Source organism: Miscanthus floridulus, chromosome 9 (genome assembly GCF_019320115.1).
Source record: "Miscanthus floridulus cultivar M001 chromosome 9, ASM1932011v1, whole genome shotgun sequence".
NCBI lineage: Eukaryota > Viridiplantae > Streptophyta > Magnoliopsida > Poales > Poaceae > Miscanthus > Miscanthus floridulus.
The window spans coordinates 142,303,604-142,331,225 of record NC_089588.1 but is presented as its reverse complement, the minus strand read 5'-3'; the positions used below and the strand labels follow the sequence as shown (position 1 = coordinate 142,331,225).

The window sequence follows — 27,622 nt, the reverse complement described above, 5'->3', positions numbered from 1 at the left end:
GGGGTCCGAATCAGTCTTGATTCGAAGCCTAGATCGTGAACGTCGAGTCTCCACCAATCGACGCTATCATACCTTTCGGAAGATCGGGCCTAGTCTACATCACTAAGACAACAGGTCAAGTGTGCTGCCAAACACATTGACACTAAGTTATATGTTGTAAAGGAGAAAATCCAGAATCATTTGAAAGCATTGAGCACATAAGTACCGAGTAAGTACTTGCGGATCCGCTTACCAAAAGCTTACCACCCTGTGCGTTCAGACAGTCGACATGGGTTTACGGGAAAGCCTATGATTTCTGGATACTAAGGGCCTAGTTGAGTATCTGTTTCAAAACAGATAGGTGCATTGTAGCTGTTAAATCTAATGGCAACTGACTGTGACGATGAGGCACGCTCTATGCACTGATCTATGATGGAATGGGAACAAGATAAAGTAAGTAAGATAAGTTTAAGTCATAAGGTGAGATCAAGGGGGAGAATGTTAGTTTGATCTCCACCAATTGGCCCAACGGCCAATCGGACCCCTTGACAGCGTCCTGATCGGGGATGCTTAACCGACCATTGGTCGGTGGCCCCCTGTCACACAGCGCTATATATATAAAGAGAAAGGTGGGGGCCAGGGCACGAGTGGTGCGGTTCACCGCCGCATCTCTCCCACCGAAGTGACCCTAGATAGCCCCTCCGATCGCGGGCGCGCTGTAAGTGATGGGAAGCGCCGCCGGATGCGCTGTCGTCCTCTCCTCTGGACTACACCACCACGCACTACGTCGCCGTTGCCGTGGCGATTTCTTCCCCTCTACCTCCTCTGCCGAACCCGAAGGTATGGGCCTCTACACTGTCTCCCTCTCCCGAGTCTGCCTTCCACTCCCGATTCATGTTCTAGATCAATTTGAACCAAACAGAATTGAATCAACCCGTAGATCTACACTAGATGATCCTAAGGACTTAACAAACCCGCCGTGCAGTGCTGGAAGAGTAAAACATATTCGCCAAAAAAAATGGACAAGGCTGACACGCAAAGCCTATCTTATCTATCAAAGAACATGGGGCACACATGGTTCTATGATGCCAGCACCAGCAGTTCCCACCAGCAGCACGCCAGCACCAGCGGTCGAGGAGGGCAGCTGTTGGATTTCGGCAGGAAACAGGCATGCAACTACGTACTAGGTAACAGCTACAAGAGGATAACACAAATGAACGCAAGATTTATGCATGCACCATATACGGGAAAGAATATTGCTGCGTACCTTCAACTTCAAGACGGGAATTATCTACAGACGCAGCTTCCACGAGGCCGCTGTCCGGGCAGTCGCTGCTGCAGAGCTGAAGGGAGCGATTTGATACCTGTGCACTCCCTAATTGTAAGCCGACGAAGAGATGAGTATTCTTCTGGTTCTGGCCCACTGGGCACGGATGCCAGGCTTTTGCAACGACACAGAACGAGGGATTCCAGTGCTGAGAGATCTATGGTGCATAATAATTCTAGTGACCGCAACTCGGGGCACTTGTAAATTAGCAGATCTTTGAGTGCATCCAGCTGGCCTGATATGAACCGTAGTTTGGAGCAAGTTTGAATATCTATTTGCCTGAGGGACGAGGGAAGATTGACAACCTCTAACAACCCGTCACAGTGCCATATTCTTAGAGATTCTAAAGATGGTGGAAGGAGCACATCCGGGTCCGCCCATGGTGACAGCTTCTCCTCAACAGGTGTGGATGTTGCCACGTCATGGGTACTACTAGTCTCTTGATTCAACTGTTGCCTGCCGTATAGGGACTCAAGCTTACAACATCCTTGAACACCCATCCTCTTGAGAGCAGGGGAGTTGAAGACCTCTACCAGACTTCCACACAGAAATATTTGCAGAGACTCAAGATGGGGCAAAAGTTGGCTCCTTCCTGATGTTTCCTGGTCAGGAGCATTTGCCGCTGCGTATCCAATTAGATTATCGCAGTTCTGAATCCGTAGCCTCCGCAAGGAAATCAAGCTTTGGAATACTTTCTCCGGCCAGTACACAAGCTCATCGCAGCTATCAATTGTCAGATCCTGCAGCTGCCCATAGCAAACCCACAGTGCTAGTGCACGTGGTTGGAAGAACAAACTGCAGCTGCATAGTTCCATATCTACCACAGACGACGGATGGTCCCATTCCTCCTTATCATCCAGTTTGACGCCCTTCAAAGACAAACTGGACAGTGACGTCATATTTCTGATTCCTCCTAGAGAAATCTGTCGATTTGCTTCATGCAAAACCAGTTCTTTGACCTTTGGTGCCCTAGGCAGAGTTGTTAACTTTGGGCATTTCTTGATAGCAAGAATCTCAAGCAAAGGGAACAGTGCATGTTCTTCTTCAATTTCAAGGGCAGACTCCCATCTCTCAAAGCTATATAAATCTTCCAAATTGAGCTTCTTCAGTTCTGGAAATGCTGAGCGGGCCACTGTATAATCTCCACCACCATACGGTTCTCTGAGCCCCGATGCTTCTGGTAATGCTGCCAAATTTTTACAGCCTTCAATGTGCAATATCTCAAGCTGAGGAAATGCTACGGTGCCTCCATGTGTTGCCTCACAAAATCTATCAAAAACCTGAAGATTAACTAGCTTAAGATCCTTAAGCTTTCCAAATGTGGAGGATGTACAGCTGCTACACAGGAATTGCAATTTTCCCAATCCTTCCAAATGAAGGACTTGTAGTTCTGCTAGCTGTTCCAATTCAGGAAGCTGATCCACTTTACTACAATTAGATAACCGAAGCTCAACCATGTTTTTCAACATACCCATCCATGATGGGAAACAGGTGCCTTGGTAGGAATATATTTCTAGAGCCAGCAGTCCATCATGAGCTTCGAGACTCTGTAGCACCTCATGACATTGTTGTTCATCCTCCTTACCACTTGTCCACTCTAGTGACAGTTGTCTCAGATCCTTCTTATTCTCAAGGTTGGCTGCTTTTGCATTTCTTCTCACTGTCACATTTTCGAGCTGCTTTAGCATTAATGAACCACCAATATTTAAATCCTTTAGCTCTCCAAGACTGCTACAATTCAAGCCACTTCCCACTACAAACCATGTAATTGTTCGAAGCGAGGTGATTCGTCCAAGCTCTGGAGGCATGCACTCCAGCTTCGTGCACCCATCTGTGTAGAGATGACGAAGTCTTTTGAGACTGCTGCAGTTAGAAAGTTTTAGTGTCTGGAGACTATATAGGATGCTTATATCATCTGGAAGTGCTTCGATGCCATCATTATCTGAGAGATCAAGGTACCTAAGGTGGCACAAGCGCTTTGGTTTTATTGACAAATGAGCCACTGATAATGGCATAGAAAGTGCTCGGAGAGAACTAAATTTTGATGAATGTGGCACATCTTCAAAGTAATAAAGAGATCTATCAAACATCATTGTTTGTATAGGTGGAAACTTCTCCTTCGAAGTACCAAATAAAAAATTTAATCTCTTTTTGTCCAGGCTTGTTTCAAAAAGTATATGGCGGGCAGAACCAGGAAGCAAGTCACCACTTTCAATAAATTCATGAGTTATACAAACACACTCCTTCTCTGAAGCAGAAAGTGCAACATCATGCATGAGGTCATGGATCTTCACAAAAGTTGTAGAACTATACCCAATCCTTCTTTGCTCCTCATACTGGAAGAATGACCTTGAAACCATCTCATTGACAATCCGTTTACCCATGGTTTCAGCAGGTATCTTGTTTTGATCTGAGATATAACCATTGGCCATCCATAGTTGGATAAGCTCTTCAACATCAATTTGATAATCCTTTGGATACATAGCACAAAAGGCAAAGCATTGCTTCATGTCAGTTGGCAAGTCATTATAGCTGAGCTTGAGTATAGGTAAAATCCCGGTCTCGTCATCGCATATCCTGCTTCGATGTAATATGTCCTCCCATTCTTCCTTAGTGGTCTTGTTACACAATACAGACCCCAATGCTTTGGCTGCCAATGGAGATCGAACACATCTCTCTGCAATCGGGCCAACCAACTTAACTAGCTCCTCTGGCTTAGTCTTCTGCAAACCGAAAGCTCTTGTTTCAATAATTTCATGTATGAATTCTATGTCCAAAATTGCCACATCATGGTATTTATTTTTCCATGATGAGTTGTTAGCTACCGTACCCATGAATTCAGCTATTTCTTTATCACGAGTCGTCGTCAATATGGCACTACCGACATCGCCTTGATTAAGGCATTCCTTCAACTTTCCCCATTTGTCAACATCCTTATTCCATACGTCATCCAATACAAGAAGATACCTATTAGGAACATTTTTTTCTGTTAGTACCTTTCTATGTGCATGGCCCTAAATCAAGCATAGAGCCTATGTTGCAATGGAAGTTGTTATATAGACCGCAGACCTCTAGAAAAAGATTAGTTAGAGCTAATGCCATGTCTGGATGTGCGTGGGGTGGGGTGGCTATATAATGTTCTTGGTCAATAATTCAAGCTTCCATTTTGGAACCATGCTGTACTTTTATGGGATTGCATAGTGGTAGAACACAGTAGTAAATATTTCTTACATGTGACAATCCAAAAAAAAACATGACTACTTTATTTTACAACCCACGCACAATCTTATGTTATCTAAATATTACATAGGGGTACACAATACATGACATGATGTACTGAGTGTTCAGCAAGAATAAATAAAACATAAAAGCATGATAGAAAGCGAAAGAATTGAGTTAGCAATAAGCTCTAGCAAGAATACCTCTTTCCTCTAAGATGTTCCTTAAGCTTGTTGAGTGCCTCCTCCAGGATTGTCTTTGACTCATTACATATCTTGTTGGCAAGATTACAGACATTGAAATTATCTGAGACACACACCCACTTTAGTAGCTGGAAATGCTCCTTGACCTGAGGGTCGTTGTATATGAGTTGAGCGAGGGTGGTCTTGCCCAATCCTCCCATTCCAACGATGGGAAGAACTAAGAGATGCCCACTGCTAGCTTGATGGCTGAGCAATACCTCAATAATTTTCTCCCTCTCCTTATCTCTAGATCTTGTAACAATATTTTCGGGGTCGACGATAATGGAATCCATCTCACGCCACCTGTTCCATGCTAGTGCCTCGAGCTGAAACTTGTCGAATCCAAAAATGTTCATTTCTTCCACAAGGACCTTGATGGCCTCAACAATGCGACTAAGCTTGTTTCCCATCCTGCAACGGAACGCAACCCGGTTGTGAGTAAGGAAGAGTTTTACTCGAGCCATGTCGAGCTTGGTGATGTGCCCATCCTTCTTGGCTTGACGGCGGAGTGCCTCATACTCGAACTCGTCAAAGACGTCGTTCGCCTCGTACGCCACTGTCTTGAGCTTCTCAAGCCATGCCTTTACTCCTCCTCGGCGAGACGCCTGCTTCTCGGCATCGGCCATGATGTCGAGGATGGCAGGTAGCTTGCGCTTGAGGATCTCGTGCTGCATCTCTATGCCCTCCATCACGTTGTACCGGTCCAGGAGAGAGCTGGACACCTTCTTCAGCAGGGACACCAGCGGCCCAACCACCAGGCTGGCTGCTAGTTCAGCCATTGGAGCACTCAGATCTCTCGAGAACGCACGCTCAGAGCACAAAGGGGAACACAATGGCTGAGCGGAGAAGGAATGGTAGTCTGGGAAAGTGCCCGGCCACTTTTGAGGAAAATAAAGGGGTTCCTTGCATCTCGACATCCTAGCTTGGGGCCAAGTGGCCAAGTGGATGTATACAGCCACATAGCCAAGTTGCCATACGGTAAGCATAGTCCACGGAAAATCGGAAAATCGTCCTTCCAGCTCGCAACAGCTCAGCACTTTTTGGACCTGACGGAGCAATAGTAAATATTTAGCTCAGCCCGTCGGCAGGGCATCATGATTTTTTTGTTCTCGGGTGCAGGGCATCTTCCAGCTCGCAACAGCTCAGCACTGGGAATCCTTTTGGACCTGACGTAGCAGGGCATCTTGATTTTTTTTTTGAGCATCTTGATTGATTGTTGTATCCTAATCAGCCCGTTCGCTGGTCTGAAACTTGGCTGAAACTGACTGGTTCTGTGAGAGAAAAACACTGTAGCGGCAGGATGATGAACAGTATTTTGTGAGAGCAACCAGCTGGCTGGTCTGGTTTTGTGAGACCAGCGAACAACGCCAATAACATATAGTCACAGCTAGCCATTAGAGAGCATGTTCATTCAGCAATTAGAAATAACAAAAAAGATTAGAAAACATCTTCTTCAGTCGCCCTGAGTGGAAAACGAGTACCCCATCACATGGTTAGCGCTAAGACCAACAAAGCAGTGGGGCCTAGCCTTCGTTACCTGACTAGTTTACCGTTCTTTTGATTGATCATAATCAAGTGGCAGATGATTAATTATGCGCTATTCATACTATAAGAAACATGGCATCTTGATTGATTGTTGTATCCTACTCCCTTCCCCGTCACCAGATAAATCAATTCCTAAAATCCGTGCCAGTAAGTTTAACTAACTTTATAGAAAAAAAATAACAACATCTATGAAATAAAATGAACACCTTATAAAAATATATTTTATGATAAATTTAATGATACTAATTTAACATCATAAATCTTAACGTTTTTTTTCCTAGAAATTCGGCGTCGCCGATGATGTCGATGATGGCAGGCAGCCAGCGCATGAGGGTCTTGTGGTGCTTCTTCCTGCCCTCCATCACGTTGTACTGGTCCAGGAGCGAGCTGGACATACACCTTCTCCTTCAGGGACACCAGCGGGGCGACCACCAGGCTGGCCGCTAGCTCAGCCATTGGAGCGAGCCAGCCACCCTTGACTGACTGCTATCAATTGTTCATCAAAACAATTGATGGAGGGACGTGGAGCCTTGGCTGACTGCTATCGACACAAAAAATCTCTTAGGTAACAATCAAGTTGAGTCAAGTCTTCCTCAACAAAATCTCTTAGGTAACAAAAATCTCTTAGGTTTTGTTGAGTCAAGTCTTCCTCAACAAAACCTACTCCATTATTATCTATTCATAAATTTCTTGATATCTCATCATTTTTTCCCATGTGAGACATCTCTGAACTTCCACCAAGAATGGCTTTAGTAACAATCTCGTAGTCTAGCTTCTTTTAACAAAAAAAAAATGTCGATCAATAAAGGCCCACAAAGGACATAACGTGCCTCATTGTCACCTGCTCCTAATTTTATAATCTCAATACACATCATAACTTTTAAAAAATAACTTTAAAGAAAACAGGCATCATCTAAATATGATTAAGACATTTAACAACATCAATCAAGTTGTGCAAGTGGGCTGTTAGCATACAAATAGTAGCAGTTAAATAGTATAAGTTTTGGTGGTTGGCATATTCGATACCGCCTTAGTCTTATGCAGTGAGCCCTAATCGAACTGTAAATTAATGTACGCCGGGCCTTATTCCAAGCACAAGTGGATTAATTTTGATTGTGGCACAAGTTTTGAGCTCCAATCACCTTTATTTGTATGTATATGCCTGGCGCATCTGGATGCAACAAGTCTTCAAGTCTTCGTCAACAAAACCTACTCTTTCATTATGTATAATATCGGCCAAGTGAGCATATGCAAGCATGTTTGTCGGCATCATTATTTCTGATTAGGCATCGCTTGGTAGCCACTGACCACATGGGTTAGATTCCCCGACAAAACACTAGAAACAACACATTCCTACAAAAACGTCCTTGTAAGCAACATAGGACCAAGATGTCTAGATTTGAGTTAGGCTTTCCTCAACAAATGGAATATGTAATTCCTTAATTACGTATTTCAAAAAAAAATATTTGTCATGCAAATAGTTTCCTAAATTGTTGTTGGAGAGCAGTTTTATTCAATCTTGCAAAAAAAACATTGGGAGTGAATTTTGGAAACTCTTGGAGATGCTCTTACATCTTATGATATTTTAGATTGAACTTTTTTACTATGGTTGAGGAGGCATCAGGAAGCGTTAGCTGTGTCTATGATTGGTGGGCCCATAAGAGGGAAGGCGTTGAGAGGCGTCAATGAGGGAGGCGTCGGGAGGCGTTAGATGTGTCTATGGTCGGTGGGCCCATATGCGCCGTAACGCCTCCCAACGCCTCCAAAGTTGAGAGGACTAGGACTTTAAATAAAAGAGTGATAATTTCTTTTTCGTAGTTATTTTTTTAATCAAGGGTAAAACGGTAAATTCATAAATATAAAAATAATGTTGTGAGTAGTATAGTTGGGACGTATGATTGAAGTACTATAGATGAATATTTGCTTTTAAAAAAAGATGAATTTTTTTTGTCTCTTTAGGGTTCATTCGCCGCCGTCGTCCGCCATCCATCTCGACACGTTGCGCCGCTCCGGCATCGTCTCCGGCGAGATCCGGGCCCGACCCCTCCTCACCAGCCCTCAGCTCCCCAACTCGCCCCAACCTATCTTTCTCTCGGTCTCCCGAGAGGCGACAGCGCCCCCCGAGCGGCGCACCGGCCGCCCCCTCCCCCTCCGTTCCTGTCACCGGTGAGTCCGCACTGGCGGCCCCTCCCCCTCCGTTCATGGCGCCGGTGAGTCAGCACCGGCGGCCCCCTCCCCCCGTTCCCCTCGCGGGTGAGTCTCCACAGTCTCTTCTCTTCCCTTCCATCTCTCCCCCCATCTCTCTCGATGCGGCAGGGCGGCGGCACGGGCGAGTCTCTGCCCGCCGCTGACTCCAATCTGAGCTTGGCTTCAAGCTCAGTCCCATGTGTCCACATGTAGTTCAGAATTCAGATATGATACTGACACATGCATGTCACCAACACACCCTGCCCAATCATCATCGTTGTCGCCGCCGACCCGCCGCAGACTCCAATCTGACCTTCGCTTCGAGGTCAGTCCCATGTCTCCACGTGTAGTTGAAGCCAACGAGCAGCTCCGTCACGGCGGCCTCCGTCTTCCTCTGGTCCGCGAAGTGGAGCGTCTGCAGCAGCAGCACGGCGACGCGAACGCGAAAGCTGGGTGGCCATCACCCTGTTCATGCTTTAGGACGACGGTGCCAAACCCACACCCAGGTATCCTGCTACTACTTGATTATAAGTTGAATTTTTTTGTTACATATAATGCCACTGTTCTTGTGAAGATTCTGCAATCACTGTGTACCTCCATGTTGGTTTTCTTCAGTGACATGGAAAGCTTAATGCAGTGTCTAACCCTATGTCATCATAAATTAGTTAGTGCCTTGGTTTGCTTCCTTGTTCTAAATGTCCTCAGCTATATGAAAACTGAACCACAATCTATTCTCAACTGTATGCCCAAAAAGCTTAAGCATTGATCTAGTGTAGAAAAAAACTGTAAATTGATACTTGTCAGTGTCAGGTAAAGCTGTGCTATTATTGCTATAGATTTGAAATTAGTCTGTTAATGCTAGCCGTTAATATCTTGGAGGAAAAGGCATCAGCTCATACCTGATCGTAAGAAAGAATATCATTTTAAAAGAAACTAACCTGTTAATGGTTTGAACCTGAAAGATGTTCGACCTCTGACAAGGACATATGGACAAGTGACTAAGGAAAAAAACTATTAGTGCTTCAGAAAAGCTCCATATAATTTGCATAGAAAAGTGTATTAGGTTGTAATGCCTATGGTACCACTGTTATGCAACATCCTCATTGCAGGTAGAAGTCCTATGGCTTTAGGTCTGTGGACATCTTGATAACTAATTATTGTTTCCCCTTGGGAACAACTTGGACTGTCAGCCAAATCCAATGGGACTCGCATTTCATATTAGCACATATGAACTTGTAGTTGTGCCCTGTGCTCCTGTTTATCAATCTATTACATCACCAGAGCCTTGTTCTACCACAGCATAATCTCTCTTGGAATGCTAGTATCCCTCGTACTATAATGTCGTAAGGCACACCATAAATTTATATACATTTTGTTCTTTTTTTTAGCTGAAAAATTTGGAGTAGCTGATCTCCTTCCATTTTTCAATCAGAATATGGAGGAGAATAAGCAGAATGAATCATTTCAACATATGGAAAGCAATGACTTTACAGTGGGTGTATTGGGTGTCCCAACTCATTTCCAAAATGATGGATCAGCCCTATGTTTCTGTATATGTTTCAGGTTATATCAACTATGATGAGGGAGTCCCAGCTGATAAGGAAGAGGCACACAGTTGTACTTTATCACGGAATTCTCCTACCAGATTTACTAAGGAGAATTCTGCAAAAAAAATTGTTGTGCACGGAGATGTTATGGAATCGGCTCTATCTAACAAAGAAAGCAAACATTTGGACGGATGGCATGATTTTTCCCAGATATCAGCTGGAAATGAGAAGGACTCGTCTCAGTCAAATTGGATTTCGTGACCCTGCTAGTATCGGTGGTGGACAACAACCGACTATACTTAGCATGGAGGTTCTACTTCATTCTTTTCTATTCTGTTCTCAATAAATATACTGCCTTTTCTTCATTCATTGATGGATCCAGTGGGATAGTTTATTCACTGCAGACCAACCAACAAGAATTCTATTTCTTATCACACATGAAAATTTGACTTGCTAATGACTAAAGGATATTTTCGTGTCGTTAGGGTTCATTCGCCGCTGTCTCCGGCAGTTAGGGTTCATTAGCCGTTGTCTCCATCTGTGTGCCGCCGTCGTTGTCATCAGCCATTGTTCAGGGTCGGGTCGGAGGATGTGGCGTCAGGAGGGGGTGGGGGAGGAGGGAGAGGAGGGAGGCGTTATCAATGTCATCAGTTTCAATTAGCAATATGCATTTTCTTTTGACAAATATACTGCTGTTCTCTTATCACCGGGTTGTACTGAAATGCTCACTCTTGATATGTAACTGCTTTCATTTGAAGGCACAAGCTCTTGGCAGCAGTCATTTGAAAGAAGAACCAAGAGTATGGTAGGCCACTTCTAGACAGGGCAGCAACTCAATTTTCAGCAATAGTTTGATCAAAATATCTGAAGAGCCATGTGCTTGGGAATCTGCAAGGAGAAGCATATGTGAAAGAATGATCCGGCGTTTCTGATGTCTAAAAGCTATAGAAACTAACACCTGTACTTGTTTGCAGAAAATGATATTGGTTCTAGGAAGTAGTTCACAAGGTGGGCACCCTACACCCTCTACTCCACCTTTACGAGATGACATGCCCTGGGCTTTGGTACCATCAGGAGTTCAACCAGACCATGAGAGCCTACATTTCATTGAGGAGAAGATCAGGGGCCTCGAGAAGATCAGGGATGAGCTGAAGATCAAGAAACTGCAAAACGAGCTGATTGTAGCCAAGAGTGAGCTCAAACAGTCAATGAGAGTGATCAATGGCAGTAAGAAGGTTTTGCTGATAGTGCTTTGAATCAGCTCAAAGCATACAAGAACCTAGAGGCACTTAGTCAGTAAAGTTATGCCAGCAATTCTAGGGCCTGTAAGGGTCTTGTTATAGTTGCTGCCGCAGCACCATGTTTTGTGAAGGCGCTCTGTAATTTAACTGTGGTTTGCTACTAAGTAAAAGTTATTAGTTATTGGGTCTTTTGTATCTATCAAACCTGTGCACCCTTTTTGACTACCAAAACACCATTCGGTGTCAATTTCCTTCCCAATAGGGCAGTTATCCTGTATCCTGCATGACCTTTTGGTGAATTACTGGATCATTTCCTCCTTTTTCTGATATCTGTAAGTGGTCTGAGAGTTAGATGATATCTAAGTAGCGGATTACACAGAAGTTTCAGCAATGAAAAAAATTTGCTGCCTCGGGCCAGCACCAGCTAGGTCGGGCTCGACCACGGAGGGAGCCTAACCAGGCCGCGCCAGCCCGATTGGCCCAGGTGAATATTGAGATAGGTAGTGTATAGTTTAGAAGTTCAATATACGATACTTCTCATGTTCTTTTAAGCTACGTTCTTAGCTGCTGAGCGAGCGAGGTGGGACTAAACCGGGTGCAGATGGCTGACTGCCGTATTCACATGGCTTTGTTGGGCCACGACCTCGTGATGGGTAGGCCCAGCCGCCGCCCGCTCCCCCTCCTCGCTTCATCGCGTGCGCGCAGGCCGCTAGGCCCAGCAACCGTGGCCGAGCGACCGCGCCCCCCCGACGTGGTCCCTTCTTCCCCGCTGCGCCGCATCAATCGGGCGAATCCACCCGCCGCCCGATTCCCTCGCACGCGCCCCCCGAGGTTCCCCGCGCCCGTGCATATAAAGAGTAGGGCCAGAGCACCGCGCCGCCCCCTTTGAACACTACAGGAGCCGCCCTGAGCCCTAGCCCTAGCCCGCGCACCGCTAAAGCCGCCGCCCGGAGCTCTACCCGTCGCCGCGGCTGATCTCCGCCTTCACCGCGTCACCGGCATCTAGAACCCTCCACGACCTTCGCAGCGAGGTGAGCAATTCGTCGGTGCCATTCGTGTATTTCTTATGTAGGTATTGTTGGTTTGGTTGATGGAAATCGACAAGGTTTTCAGTTGCAAATGCAGTTGTTCTTCACTGTTGCTTTCAATTTAAGTCAATTTTTGTTATGTATTAATAAGGATGTATGTGCATAGTCTACAACGCTTTTAAGTCAATTTTATTGCTGGTTCTTGGTACCAATTTTTGTACCATAAATTCTTGCGATAGAGTATTAGACCATGTTTTCTGTTTGACCTTTTCTGTTTCATGCATTTCTCATGTTTCGGTTGTTGGATGAGTGTTCTCAAAACTCTGAGGCTATGTATCTGTGTTGATTAACATTTGCAATATGTTTTTCTCCTTAGTTTTATAGGAATAGGATAATTGAAACAGCTCATCTCATGAGGGATCTGTATTACAAAAGGAATCCACCAGCAAAAGGTAAGGTGGGTGCATCTACATGTAGTACACCTACATGCTTACTGTATTGTACATTGAATGGTTAGGGAAGCTAAGGATGATGACCTTTTCTTACTGATCCAGAAACTGAAATTATTGCTGTCAATCATCCAGCAGTTTTCTCCAGATCACTGTTGTTTATCAGAAATATTTCCTTGGCATATTATGATTTGAGGTCGCATTCATCATTTTATCTCGAATACGCACAAGATTTGTGCATCATTGTATTAAGAAGAAGAATTTGACCATACAAACGACTCATACCTTGTTTGTTTTATGGTTCTATTTTTGGGTGCCTCCTTGTGTCACATGCTGAAAAGACAAGCATTTGTGCTCAGGTTACTTCTTGTAAGTCAAAAGCTTAGTCCAGGCTGATGCAAACTGCCCTGAGTGAATTGCTCCTATTTTTTTGCATTCCCTAACCAGCTTTGTGTGCGTTGTACACTTCATGTCCATGAATGTGATATTTCTTTGCAAAGCATGTATAATATTCTCTTCTTTGTTCTTTCAGAAAAAATAGACTCATATTAGTTCAATTTTGGTTTTGCAGATGTCTTGAAAGAGCTATTATTGCAGGCCTTTCCTGTGTTTCCTATGACAACAAATTTTGTAAATGCCACAGCTTTGGACACTGCTGCAACTCAGAGCCACATTGACATCATTTAACTGCAATCTTGGAGTTTGTGCGAATCCTAGTGTCTAATTGTTTTTATGTAATCAAGGGTGATCCTAGTGTCTAAAAGTTGCTGACTTGCTGTATTGTCAGAAAAGTTTGGCAACTAGAAAAAATCTGCTGTGAATCATTGTTTTATGGACGATTGTGTCATTCTATATGGATATGAGACACTGAGACATTCTATATGGCTGGTACATGTATGTTACATGTTGTACAAAATATTATGTTTGGAGGACCCATTCTGTTGGAATGTCTAATTATTATGATGATTTAATGTAATTGGTAATGTGATTTATTATTTGCGTCGTCTTTGTGCTGCATGCGCCGAGCTCTCCGTTTAAGGGCTTAACGACTATACAACTCTCTTTGGAGTCTTTGAACAGTTGCACGTAAATGGCCTGTCATCGAAGGTTTGACTACTTTTGTCGGTTCACAATCATCACGGGCATGTCGGTGGGTTGAATTTAACATTGGAGAGCAGGCCGGAGTTCTTGAAAACGCGAGAACCCAGTCAAACGGTCTTCTCTCTGCAATGTCCTCAAAAAACTAAACTTTATAGCTGTGAAAACTTGTAGCAGCAACAGATTTAGCTAGGGTTCCACCAGTGAGACCAGGCCCTTTTTATTATTGAAGCTAATGAAATTTGACTCCCTGACTCAAACTTTGCTTGAAACGAAGCCCAGCCATCAGTTTTCTGAACTACTGAAATGACTCATACAAATGCACCAACTGAGATGGAGCAGCAGCACCAACCGAGATGGAGCAGCAGCAGCACAGCAGCATTAGTGACCCATACAAATGCACAGAAACACAAAAGCTACCGCATCACCACCATACAAACGACTCATCAAGAAGACTTCAATAAATTGAAGAGACCACCATACAAACGACTCAAAAAGTTCTCTGAACTACTGAAACCACAAGAAAATTTATTTAAATTAAACTAGGCACTTCTAAGGCTTCTAAATCTTGGCAAAGTTGGCATCGACCTCCTTTTTGAGGTCCACAATCTGACTAGACATGGCGACCTGCTTCTTTTGGAGGTCGTCGATCTGCCTAGCCATGGCTTCAACATTCTCTTGGAGCTTCTTGATCTGCAGTTCCTGAATGTACCAGCTCGGCGATAACTGTGGCGATAACTGTGGAAGATAAAGTTCATTAATTAGATGTTTTTGACTTGTAGGGGATCTAATAATCCCCCTCAACTCCCAATCCACATGGATTTGAGGTAAAACGAACAGGCCCTAAGGAACAAACGTGCAATAAGATACCTTGTAGCTTGACTCACCATCGGTGCCCGTATCCGAGGATAGACATCCGTTCACGCAGGTGCGCCACTCTGGGTTCAAGCAGTTGCAGCACATGTTGACACTCCCCGGGGACAGACATGGAGCCTATCCGTTCCTACAGTTGCGGCATGACTTGACGCCCCTGACGATCTTAGAGTGATTGGATACCTTCTTCGCGGACGAGGATGGCTTCACGGTGGCTTTTCCTGGCTTTCTCATCTCGGCGGTGGTGGCGGTGAAGGACGACGAGGAGAGATAATGCGTAGGGGAGGAGGTTGCTATGATCAGGAAAGAGCGATGGATCCTATATTTATGGAGGTGCCACGATCTCCATATGGGGAGTTTCCAAATGACGAGCACGCCACCGCCAAGCTGAGCGGCCCATGTAACCCGCGAGAGGAGACTGGAGGCCCAAGCCGAGCGGCCCATGGGTGACGTGAATGTGGTCGTGGCCGAGCCCGAGTAGCGCCTGGCGAGCGTGCGCTCAAGCTAGTGCTTGTGCGCGTTCTAGTGTCCGCCGAGTGCCTACGAGCTGTAGAGCTACCACCGGCATTAGTGGCACACGAACAGCTGTGGCGGCTCAGACTCGACAGCCGCCGCCAGTGACGGCGCCACATCCGGCGGCACACGACATCCACATGAAGCGGCTGCGTGGCACGCACGGCGTTTTGGCGGTGTGCTGACCATCCCAGCCCGGAGGACGCCGCGGTGGTGACCACCGTGACCGTTCAGCCCGCAGAACTTGTCCACCGGCGCTGCACCACGCGCTTGAATACCCGCGCCGTGAAACCAACGTGCCGCGCCACCCAGAACGCGTACATCCCGGCTCTATGTAACAAAGAAAGCAAACATTTGGACGGATGGCATGATTTTTCCCAGATATCAGCTGGAAATGAGAAGGATAAGCTCACTCCTCTCAGTCAAATTGGATTTCGTGACCCTGCTAGTATCGGTGGTGGACAACAACTGACTATACTTAGCATGGAGGTTCTACTTCATTCTTTTCTCTTCTGTTCACGACATCTTTACTCCTTTACTTAACGACATCAATGGGCTTGGTGTTGTTACCATCTTGGTAGTTGACATGGCGTCTCTTATACATGTAAATGAAACCCCCATAGACAATCTTTGTTTCTTTCCAGCTCTAGTTCAGTGACTTCTCTGCCAAATGCTTGTTTTCTGACTGTTGCGTTGCACCTGCAGGCAAACACATACGACGAGCTCTCAGATAGGTGGGTACAGATGGAGAAGTTGGAAAACCATGCGCTGTTTATTAGGCTGGATAGAAGGAACCCTGCAATTTCTTGCTTGAACCCTGAGAGATGGGGAGGAAAGAGTAACTGCGGTTACGTTGGCAGGCTATTCGATGATGCTAATCCTGAAGAGACTTGGACTGCGTTGAAGGTTGGTTAGTCAGTGCCCCACCACCGTGTATTTGACATCATGATGTATGGCAATTGCTCTTGTCCTAAATTTTAGTTAGCAAGGTCGTTGTGACTCGAACAGTTTCCTGAGTTGGACCAGCGTTATGTGTTGGAAATACTTTTGATGTTGAATTGGGCAAGCCTGCTTGTAATCTGGTGAAGAACTGAACATCAGGATTGCATTTTGCATTCGCCATTTGAACCCTGGTACCTGTGCACTTGTAAATCGAGCTGATGGTTTTTCAGGTCTTGTTACCATTTGCTGTTGCTATTATGGTTATTGTTACTGGAGCAGGAGAAATTGGAGAAACGAATTACAAAAGTTTTGTACCCAGTTGTTACTGACGGTGGCTTTGTCATCTCTTCGCTTCCATGCATTTTCCCATTGTTTCAGTTTTCTTCTTTAAGTAGGTTTCAGATTTAAAATAAATGGGGGCAAAAAAATTGTTGCCACGGGCCAAAGTGCCAGCCAGCAGCTAGGTCGGGCTCAACCACGGAGGGAGCCTAACCAGGCCGCGGCAGCCCAATTGGCCCAAGTGACAAGAGTGAGAGTATGCATTGTACTTCAGTAGTTCGATGTCTGCAACTTCGCCTGTTCTTTTATGCTGCGTTCTTGGTTGGTCCTTCAGTGAGGTGGGACTAAACCATCCGGCGCCTGCCTATCAACGAAGGCTCTGGCCATTTATTTCATGATGGGCCGAGCATGTAGTCTGTGGACATACGAAACAGAATGGAAGCCCAACACCGGACCGGCCTGGGGAACGAGAGAGAAGCAAAGGTTGTGTAGGGTCCGCGTACTAGTGTGTGTAGAAACTTGTGGACAGGAGAAGAGCTCTTCCCCACCACACCACCCATTCGGTCACCAGTGTTCCTCCTCTATCCTCTCCCGCCTCACGTCTCACACCAGCAGAAATGCCAGGCGCCAGCAGTAGCGGACCACCACCACGCCGCCACCTGCCGCCAACCCTAGGGTCTACGAGGAAGGAGGAGGAGGGAGCAGCGCAGCGGCAGGACGATGGTGTCGATGAGCACGACGCCTTACCCGCTGGATCCATCGGTCCCGGCCATCGCCGGGGGAGGAAAGGAGGAGGAGGAGGGGCGGCGGGCGCGGGAGGGCGCCGCTGCCGCCGCGCCCATGGCCGTGCCTATGGACGTGCCGTCGGTTGGGAACAAGGAGGATGAGGGGCCCCGGAGGGTGCGCAAGCCGTATACCATCACCAAGTCGCGCGAGAGCTGGACCGACCCCAAGCACGACAAGTTCCTCGAGGCTACAGCTGTGAGTCGTCCCGTCCCGCTCTCCCCCCCATCCTATTCCTGACCTAAGGGCCTGTTTGGCCTAGTACACCCTAGAGTCTCATCTCTTGGGGGCAATCACTCTTTATCCCACTGTGGAACATGACTGGCAGACATCCTAAATTGTTCATTATCGTCCCGTAGTTAGATTCTGCCTAGTTGCCTCTATATTTCACCCTACTAAGTTGTTCTGAATGGCAATGTCTTACCCTAAGGATAGCCGTTAGGATTTTAGTCACATGTATCTAATCCATTATTATGGATCCTGGTCACATACATGGCTTGTCACCTAAACAGATGCTTTAGCAGTTTATGGACATTTCATACTTGTAGAATGCCTCGTGCCACACATCTGGAGCAGCTTTCTTACATATTAATCCTTCTTACATATTAATCCTTTCTTACATCTAGAGCATCTTTCTTACATATTAATCCTTTCACCTAAACAGATGCTTTCTTACATATTAATCATTTCTTACATCTGGAGCAGCTTTCATACTCAAGGTTTTAGGATAGTTACGGTTTTTAGTCTCACTGTTTTAGGTGAGGATATATACATTTTTTTAAAGGAGATGCATACTGAGTAACTATTGGTTGCTCTGTATACCAGTGACCAAGTGAAGCACCTGCAAGAAAATACCTTTCATCGTATGGCCTTCAACTTAATTTTAGTTACAGTAGATAGGATAGGAATAGTTGCATGAAATCTGGTGTCAGTAGCTAGGTACCATCACTGAAAGTGGCCTCTCTTTGTGTATCCACTATGTGGTTCCTACTATACAATTATTCCCTCCAAGGGCTACCATTGAATCGCCCTGTGCGTCGCACTCGTTTATTCAAAGTTTCGGTGCTCTCCAAAGTGAGAACAGGAGTTTCGACATTCTTTCGCGGTCTTCCTCGTCCTCTTTTCTTACTTTCAGCTGCTGCTGTATTTCCTTCAACACCTTTCGTTCACGGTCGTCCCCGTCCTCTTTTCTTATCTTCAGTTCCCGATGTTGTCTTTTCGTTCCCTTCTCCTGATGCTTTATTTGCTTCCCCTCCTTTCCTTCCATTGCTTTCTTTCATGCTAGCCGCAACGATTGTTGGAGTTCCCCATTGATGGCGATAGTGTCTGCACATCGTCTGCATCTTCATTCCATTCGTTCCCCCCTCGTTCCTCCGGATATTTTGCAAAGTACTCTTCCTTCTAAGTATCATCCACCAAAAAAATGTTAGATACACCCGACAGTCTGGAACAAGTTGTTGTAACTCAAATATTTTAATATGCAGTAAAAGCACAGACCGTGATAGGTTTTCCGTTTGAGGGTAAGTATTCCAGGTTGTGCTCAGAATGGAGCAACCTCGTGCATATTCTGAATCTAAAACTTTTCATTTCCTTCTATACAAGCGAAAGTAGCGCATGTCATGTAACCGTTTTTGTTTCAGTATGTAGCAATTTGGAAGTGACAATAATTCTAAGACTCACCGGTGTGAAATCATGAGCCATTTGTTCTCCGTCCCATGCCAGTATATATTTTATTACATACGCCCCACACGAAATACTGCAACGGAACATAAACATAAGTAATTGGAGTACAACGTTAATACAGCAAAGGAAAAAGAGTACCTGTCGGTTTGTTGCGGTATGTTATCATAGGGAACTATATCCCAGTCGTGCAAGTTAATTGGTTTTACAAATATAACCAAGTCTCTCTTGACCGAATACTCGATGCATGTCTGTATGCCTTCCACCTAGTGGACGGCGAGATACATGTTTAGTTTCATCAACTGGTAGTTGTAGTTACATAGAGGATCTGTACTTACCAATGCCTTCTCTAGGTCTCTGTCTCGCATTCCTGGTATAGAGTTAAGTATTTGTACCTCTATCTTTATAAAATTCAAGACTAGGAGAGCCCCGTGGTTGTTGTTTATATGCATTGGCACAAAAACCTGGGAAAAATAATTGAAAACTATTGAGTGTATGGCTATAATCCAAACTGGCAAGATTTCCAAAATTCATAGTACAACACGAGATAGCAAACAAGCAAAAGTGTCAAAACAAAATCAGTATTACGTACCAAATGCCTTCCTTCACATTTTTCGGCAATTATCTTCCTGAATGTCAAGTGTTTGTCAGGACCCAGATTATTTGTTGCCAACTTATGGGCTTGGAACGTTGTTATATATGATGTCGACTCAGTCTCCACATTGCTGATATGAACAAAGGCATTTATGACCTGCAAAAGGTTGAGTTAGTACATAGTAGGTGTGTGCATGTTTGTACTGACGACATGGATGTGAAATGATATTACCTCATCTACTATAAAGCCCCCTGTGACATTTTGGCGCAGCTGATCTGCTGTAAGAACATGGCCATCTATGTGTACAATCGTAGCGTGGTCGTAACTTGATACTAAGAAGATGGCAGCGTCTGTGTCAATTTGTTTCAAATTGTAATCATTATCGATAATGGGTTGTCTTGGTTTGATATGTGTAGAGGGGTTGCCGATAATATGCTTCCCTGGTTCATTATCGCCTTGCTGTTGCATGATGTTTTTTGTCGTACCATTTGTTGCAGTGGGTGCTTCGTCATTTATTCTTGCCAATGTCTGTTGGAAACGTTTGCGGTGTGATTCCTGCAATTGGTATTTTTTTGTAAAATTCCAAAGTATCTATTGTAGCACCAGACATGAACTAGTGATAACTGAACTTGTGCAGATGTAATACCTGCAGATGTGAAGATGTAGTCATAGAAGATGGCTGAGCATTTGTAGATGTAGGCATAGGTGGCAGAACTTTTGCAGATGTAGGCATAGGTGGCTGAACTTTTGCAAATGTAGGCAAAGGTGGCTGAACTTTTGCACATGTAGGCTTAAGTGGCTTAACATGTGCAGTTGTAGGAGTAGGCTGAATAAGAAGCCGCACTAGCTGTCGGAGTTCCTGTTTTTTGACACATTGTTAGATAATGAAGCATGGATGGGTAGCTAAAATAAGTATTCTCACGCTGGTTACCTTGATTTCCATTTTGATTTGTGCATTTTCAGTTTCAATCTTACTCACCCTAGAAGCTTCCAGTCTCATTTCTTTTTTAAACCTAGCAAACTCCTCATTTTGTGATAGTATTTTAGTACCAAGTTTGTATTCCATCTCAATAGTTTTTTTTCCACTTGCAGTCCAAGGTGAGTTTCGGTGTCGTTTTTCCATTCTTCAAGGCTTTTCATCTACATAATTAGGATATAATGAATTAGGCACACAGAACTTGGGCACATAAGTAGATGCCATACTTACTTTTTGGTTGCTTAGACCCTCCTCGCGTACTGGTGAATTTATCATGTACCCCTCGTGTGCATATTTTGATTGTCGCGCTTGTGACATTGATTCTTCTGTTGGTTCATTTTTTTTGATGGCTGGAGTGACAAACACGGGGCAAAATAAGCTGCAAACAATTAAGAAAGTTAGATTGTACGCATGACAACAGCATCATATTGATGCTATGTTTGGAAACTTACAGTTCCTCCATTTATCCCCTTCTTCATAAAAGCCTTCATTTGAGCATTAGCATTGGTGTCATTCCACATCACCATCCGTGGTTGGATTGTCTGGTCGTACTTGACCCCGTAAGTGCTGTCCTCAATAATGACACGCTCCCAGTACCAACACTGTGAACAAAATGAAGAAAACACGTAAGATCAAAAATAAACACTATTTATAGGTGTTGGTTGTACCATATAGAACTCGCCTGTAGCAGAGCCAAATTGCCCTTTAGGGTGGCTTCTTTTTGTGTGTTGTAAGTATGGCATGAGTTTAATAAATGGGTCAGAGTGAATTGTCCCCAATTAAATTTCCGAATGAGTGATACATGTTCAACAGCTTGTATATAACTATAATTGACATGGGGCTGTGTATTTGGTGCTAGAATGACACCAATTGTGAACAAGACAAATGCTCTTTTGAAGTCATCATCCGGAGTTTTTGAGTCACGAATCATGCTTTCCAGATTCCTTAACTCGAGCTTGTGGTTTGCATCGGCATACCTCTTAAACAATTCAGTTTCCACAGTTTTCTCTTCACTGGTCTTTGTTTGCTCTACATATTCGTCTACATCAGCGCCTTCAATTCCCAGTCCCATTATGTCTCTCACATCCTCTGGATAAATAGTAATATCTTGATCACATATTTTGAAACATTGGTTGCTGACTTGGTATGTTTGTGCAACGTCCTTTATCATTATTTTCCTGATACTCATCTTTGGCATACGAAGCAGGCCCCCAAATCCCATATCCTTAATAGCAGCCTTGAGTTCTTCCGACAAACCACGTACGACTTTTTCAAATCTTGTAGGTGAGTGTGTTAAATGAAAAGATGCAGTCTGCAGCAACCAGTTGCTCTTTGATAAGTTGCTAAAAATGTAGAGGCAACTTACACAAAAACTGGAACTGGATATGGAGATTACCTGATCGTTGTTGTCACCTCGCTCTTTTGTAGTACTACCCGTGGTACCATTGGCATCTGCATCAAATTATGTGAATAAGAAATGTTAAAGTTGGCGAGAGAAGTAGTTTTTACTTTGCTGATTAACAATGAATGCTGCAATTGTAATCTGGTGATAGATTGCCACTGATCCTGTGTTTTTATTTTCAGGAATAGCAGCAATGCAACAGCAGCCGAGCAGTAGCAGTAGCAGCCAAGGAACAGCAGCCGAGCAGTAGCAGTTTCACTATTATCAGCAGTTGATTTGGTGGTAATTTACTGTAACAAAGCAATACACACCGTGGTGAGTGTGCCATCTACCTCTTGCAATTTAGTGTCCATGTACTGTGGCTTTGACAAAGATTAGGAGTCTGGTGGTTCATTGTACTGTACAGGATACATTGTTTAATCTGATTACCAAATTTCATTTGAGTTTATAAACTCCAATGACAGATCAATAAAAATAAGTTTCAGTAAGGTGTGCTAGCTTTTGTAAATTGGGTAGGATAGCATCAAGTTTTTCTTGCAAGAGTTGTCACCCAATAGAGATCTTATATATTCTTCCGAATAAGCAAACAAAATACCAATAGAGATCGAGATTGCATGTGATTGCATCTTATCTACCCTACCCTATAATATACCAGTTAGAATAAATTTACAGCCACACCACAAATGCCTACTTCACAGTCATGACTTATGCTACATCCACATCCATGAATGCACCTAGAAAATATAACACCATCAAAACGGATGCACCAGATTATCGGTCTGTCGTTACTCACCCAGATCCAACGGCTGACGTTTAGTGTGTCTGCCCTCCCGCGGACTTCCCACGCGCACGCGCACCCGTGACTCTTCTCCGATCCCGCGACTCCTCCCGCCGCCACTCCTCTTCCCCACGACGACTCCTCTCCCCACGCGCCTCCCACGCGGCGCGACTCCTCTCCCCACGCCGTCAGGCCACCGGGCGCCGGCCACAAGGCTAGGGTTGCGTGGGGCGCCGGCAGTGGCATGGAGCGGCTCGATCCAGCATGGAGCATGTCTTCACCCCTCTCGGCCGCGATGGCGGCGCCCTCGCCCTCCCGGCCGTGATGGCACAACGCCTAAATCGGCGGCGGCGCGCCCCCACACCACAGGCAAGAGGCAGCGGCGCACGGCGTGGCCGGGCGGAGCCGCCGGCGCCGGAGGCGGGGTTGGGAGACGGCGACGGCAGCTAGGCCACGCAGATCCCCCACTCCCGTGCGCGTGCAGGTTCCCGACGCTTCGATCTACCCCTCCTCTCGCCCGTACCAAGGCCTACTACTATGGCCGACGAGGCGGACGGGGCGGCACGGTGGACTCGGTGGCGCGACGGACGCGGCTACGGTTTCCCGGCCGCCGCCCCGCCGGCGCTTCCCCGAGGCTGGCCTGACCACCTACACCCAACCGCCGTAGGTTCCCAGGGTGGCCGGGCCAGCGTCCGCGTCCACGGCGGCTGCCGCAGCCCCGACACCCGACGCCGCAGTCGCTGGTGTCCCGCGCGCGCACCGCGATCCACTCCGCCGCCGCCCGCGTGCTCACCAACATCAAAGCTGACCTCCGAGGTACGTGCGTCTGCCGTCGCGCGCGGGTCCTCTCGCCTTCGCTGTTCGCTTTCCGCGTCCGAATCTGATGAGCTCCGGGTGGGGGATCGGTTGTGGTGGGGGGGCGCAGATGCCGACGGATTCGGCGGGCGTAGCAGGGCGCCGTCGCCGAGGACCTCCCTGGATCGGGAGGCCGAAGTGAGCGCCACGGGGCTGGAGCCGGACGTGAAGCCGCCGTCGCCGCGTGATGATGTACGTGTTCTTGTCACTCTACTCATCCAATTGGACTCTGCCCTGCTTCATTCAGTCCGGTGCTCGCGCTGTCATGGTGGTACGTGGTGACCAACGAGATGGTGAGTTCGGTGCTGAATCCGTCCACTTGAGGTGGAAGCAATTGGGCTGTTGTGATGGTGGGATCGCCGGTACCTCGTTACTGACAAGTGGTGAATTGATCGACTTGTGGTGGAAGTGTTGCTGTTCGAGGCAATTGAACTGTTATTGGCTTGTGTGCTTTTCTGTTCTCATAGTGGTGCTTAGAAAATTGAGACCTTTCAGCTAATAATAGTAGTTACCTTGTTACTTATTTTTTGGGCTTGGTCAATGCTCCAGGGTGTGGATTCCATGGAAGCATATGGCTGAGCTGAGCTTCTTTTGAGCATTTTTCTTATAACAAATCGGGGGCAGTTGGGTGTGTTAAACACAGTCAAATGGAGCATTCAGTTCTGGTCAATTGGACTGGATATTGAGTTTGTGGGAGCAGTCAGGGACAATATGCATGGTTCTGTGATTAGTGTGGAAACCTATTTTTTTGTTCAAGTCCATAAAAGGCCTCTTTGTTGAATGCTTAAATTTCTCTAATTTAATTCATTTCTTGTTATAAACACAAATTGGTTATTTAATCAGCTGGATCTTCACGTATGCTGCTAAATCTTTGTGGTTCCGGGTACTAGAAATAAGCCCCTCGGGGAATGAGGATTGCTCAAGCATACCAACTGAGTCAACTTGTTCAACAAAGCTGACCTTTCCTCTAGGTTCAATAGTTAAACAACTGGTGTCTGCCATTGAGTAAGTCTGTGTTCCTTAGCAAGCATTGCAACACCCCATCCATCATACTGTACTTACTATTCAAAATATATGCAACTGTTTTGAAAATAAGTTACATTATCATATTAAATTTTCCATTCTTAGAATACCATTTGTCCATTTTATTTTTAGAGTAAGAGTACATTCAGTTCTGCAAGCAAAGTTGCATCATTTTGTGATTCACATATCCTGTAAGCTTCCTATTTATATGAGTGGATTCACTTTGGTTATTCTTAATATTTTGTATGCAAAATGTATCATGTTGTGCTCTTGTAGAAATGGGAAAAGTTTCAAGTCAATGAGTGATATGAGGCATACTGGAGACCCGCGGCAGTGACGTCCGACACCCGCTCCCCCACGAGATCGCGCCCTAGCGTCGCAACGTGGCCGCGCGTCTGGTTGTCGTGCAACCCTTCTTCAGCGATGAGGCGCCTGACGGAGTCGGAGCTACGGCTCCGCGAGGCCCCGTTTGGGAGCCCCCTGCCCTAGCGACGCCCGACGCAAGAGCCGCATCGACGCCCCATCGAGGCCGCGGCACCCCCGGGCGAGAAGCGATGCGACCGCTCCCAGCTACGGCGCAGAAAAGATCGCCGACCTCCTCAACCTCGCGTCCCTAGCCGCGACATCCACCTTTTCGAACCCAGACACCTTGGCCCACGGCTCCATCTCGGCGAGAGGTACGTGTGCCGCTTCTTGCGCCCAGCACGTTGCAGGTGTGGATCATCACGGTGGGGCGTCGATGCGGCTCATCGTGAACTATGGAAAAAAACATTGGTTGTTTTCATGTGCGTCTCCAAGATAAATCCGTTGCGTTAGCACGGGTATTATACTAGTGATTTGTAGGACACAAGCGCTTCTGCTGTAAGAGCAAATGCAATTGGTGATTTTAAACTCAAGGGAGATGGTGATGGTCACAACTCAGGGGAAATGGGGGTTTCTGGTCTTGACGAAGAGCCAACTTCACCTGGTTTGGTGTCGAAAGGATCAATCAATGAAGTTAGATGCCTTTCTGATGATGCAATTAAAGAGATGGTAGCATCATCAGGAAAGAAGCATCTATTGCGTACAGAGGTATGTTTTGTGGCTTCTTGAGTTCAAAAGGGAAATGCAAGCTTTGGAAGCAGATCACTAAGCATTTTATTACTCAATTTGTTCAGGTTGAATCCATTCTCAAGGATTAGTGGAAAAATGAAGCTAGGTTCTGCATGTTAATTTCTGACTTCCAGAGGAATACGTTAAGTGAACCAGAAAAGAGAAGGGGCTGTGAAATGTTTCTGTTGAATAGTCTCCTCGTGGGACCAAATAGATTCCGCCCATCACCTAGCTCTAGTCTTGGAGTAAGTATCTCAGTCATCTAGCCGACTGAATTTTGTTCTAGAGTTGACTTAATATTTCGAGTTTGTTGTATATGGTACATGTATGCTGTATCAACAGATAATAAATGTCTATTTACATTGGAATGATTTCATATGTAGCACAATAGTGATTGGTTGGAAAAAAACAGGGCAAACTTACCTGTAATCTTTGCCTCATTTTGAACCCAGTTGGCGATTGCAGTCGGAGTACGGGGCTGTCCTCCATCTGTCGTTGTATCCATAGTGCCAATTCCAGACGATGGATTACTCGGCTGGCCTCTATCTTCTGCCGTACCCATTGCCGGCGAGATGAAACAATAAAAAGAGATGAGAAAGTAGAGAGAGGATGCGGTTTGTGAAGGATGCCGTAGGGTTGATACGATCAGGAATGAGCAACTGCGAACCTACAGGAAAGAGCAACTGTGATCCTACAATTACGGAGGCCACGTTCTCCAGTGGAGAGTTTCCAAACAAGAGCACCGTACCGCTAAGCCGCGTGGCCCTTGTAAGGAGAGTCAGGAGACCCAAGCCGAGCGGCCCATGGGCGGCGTGCATGTGGTGGTGGCCGAGCCCGCCGCCGCGTGAACGTGGTGCCTGGCGAGTCCTCATCGATCACCGGCATTTCTGAACCGAGCCTGCCGCCGCGTCAACGTGTCATTTTTTTCTTTAGCACTAACAAGGAGTAGTAGTTTGTTGCCACCGCTGGTCGTTGTTAGAGATACATCCCCGATGCTTGGTCTAGAGGACAACGTTTCGCTGCTTCCGTCACCTTTTCATGGGTCTCGAGCATTAGGAACTTGGGTGAAGCAGATCTTGAATGCATCAATGGCAAGGGAGAATAGCTCAATGGCATCGGATGGCTGGTAGACGGCGCGAGCGATTCACAACGATTCTCCGCATTCTGCGTTGCTCACAGCTTGACATGATAGGAAGTGAACCGGTCATTCTCATCTCTTGCCAGAGTGATGAAGCACTAGGCATAACATGATAGGAACTAACCCGCCACTCTCATGTGCCATCCGAGTGGACCAATAGGCTAGCACGATAAGAAAACACAGGCGATCACTCTCATCCTTTGTCTGAGTGGACTCCTAATCTTGCACGATAGCAACTCAACCTACACTCTCCGGGGCTAGTCCGAGTGGACTCATAGGCCCAACCTGAAAGGAAGCGAACCGATCACTCTTACATGTACTCCAAGTGTACTAATAGACCTAACATGATAGGAAGTGAACCGGTCATTCTCATCTCTTGCCAGAGTGATGAAGCACTAGGCATAACATGATAGAAACTAACCCGCCACTCTCATGTGCCATCCGAGTGGACCAATAGGCTAGCACGATAAGAAAACACAGGCGATCACTCTCATCCTTTGTCTGAGTGGACTCCTAATCTTGCATGATAGCAACTCAACCTACACTCTCCGGGGCTAGTCCGAGTGGACTCATAGGCCCAACCTGAAAGGAAGCGAACCGATCACTCTTACATGTACTCCAAGTGTACTAATAGACCTAACATGATAGGAAGTGAACCGGTCATTCTCATCTCTTGCCAGAGTGATGAAGCACTAGGCATAACATGATAGGAACTAACCCGCCACTCTCATGTGCCATCCGAGTGGACCAATAGGCTAGCACGATAAGAAAACATAGGCGATCACTCTCATCCTTTGTCTGAGTGGACTCCTAATCTTGCACGATAGCAAC

At 45.9% G+C, this 27,622-nt stretch overlaps 1 protein-coding gene and 1 long non-coding RNA gene across 3 annotated transcripts in view; both read right to left on the bottom strand.

Moving 5' to 3' along the window:
• Positions 1–5,657, bottom strand: part of LOC136483157 (putative disease resistance protein RGA4) — a 30,235-nt gene extending 24,578 nt beyond the window's left edge. Inside the window, exons 1-2 of one of the 2 annotated variants that reach the window (XR_010765326.1) lie at positions 4,729–5,657; positions 1,247–4,273 (exon numbers count right to left, since the gene is read on the bottom strand). Coding sequence is in view for 1 of the 2 variants with exons in the window: in XM_066480241.1 (XP_066336338.1) it covers positions 1,267–4,273; positions 4,729–5,546 (3,825 nt within the window). In the remaining variant the exon portion in view is untranslated. Of the gene's footprint in view, positions 1–588; positions 4,274–4,728 lie in introns of those variants that run through there. The other variant, XM_066480241.1, reaches the window with a different exon arrangement.
• Positions 5,658–18,627: 12,970 nt separating this feature from the next.
• Positions 18,628–19,362, bottom strand: LOC136483156 (uncharacterized). Its single transcript, XR_010765325.1, has 4 exons — positions 19,271–19,362; positions 19,074–19,198; positions 18,933–19,008; positions 18,628–18,845 (listed from the first exon to the last, which is right to left on the bottom strand). It is a non-coding gene; the product is annotated as an uncharacterized lncRNA (long non-coding RNA).
• Between the last annotated feature and the right edge of the window lie 8,260 nt (positions 19,363–27,622).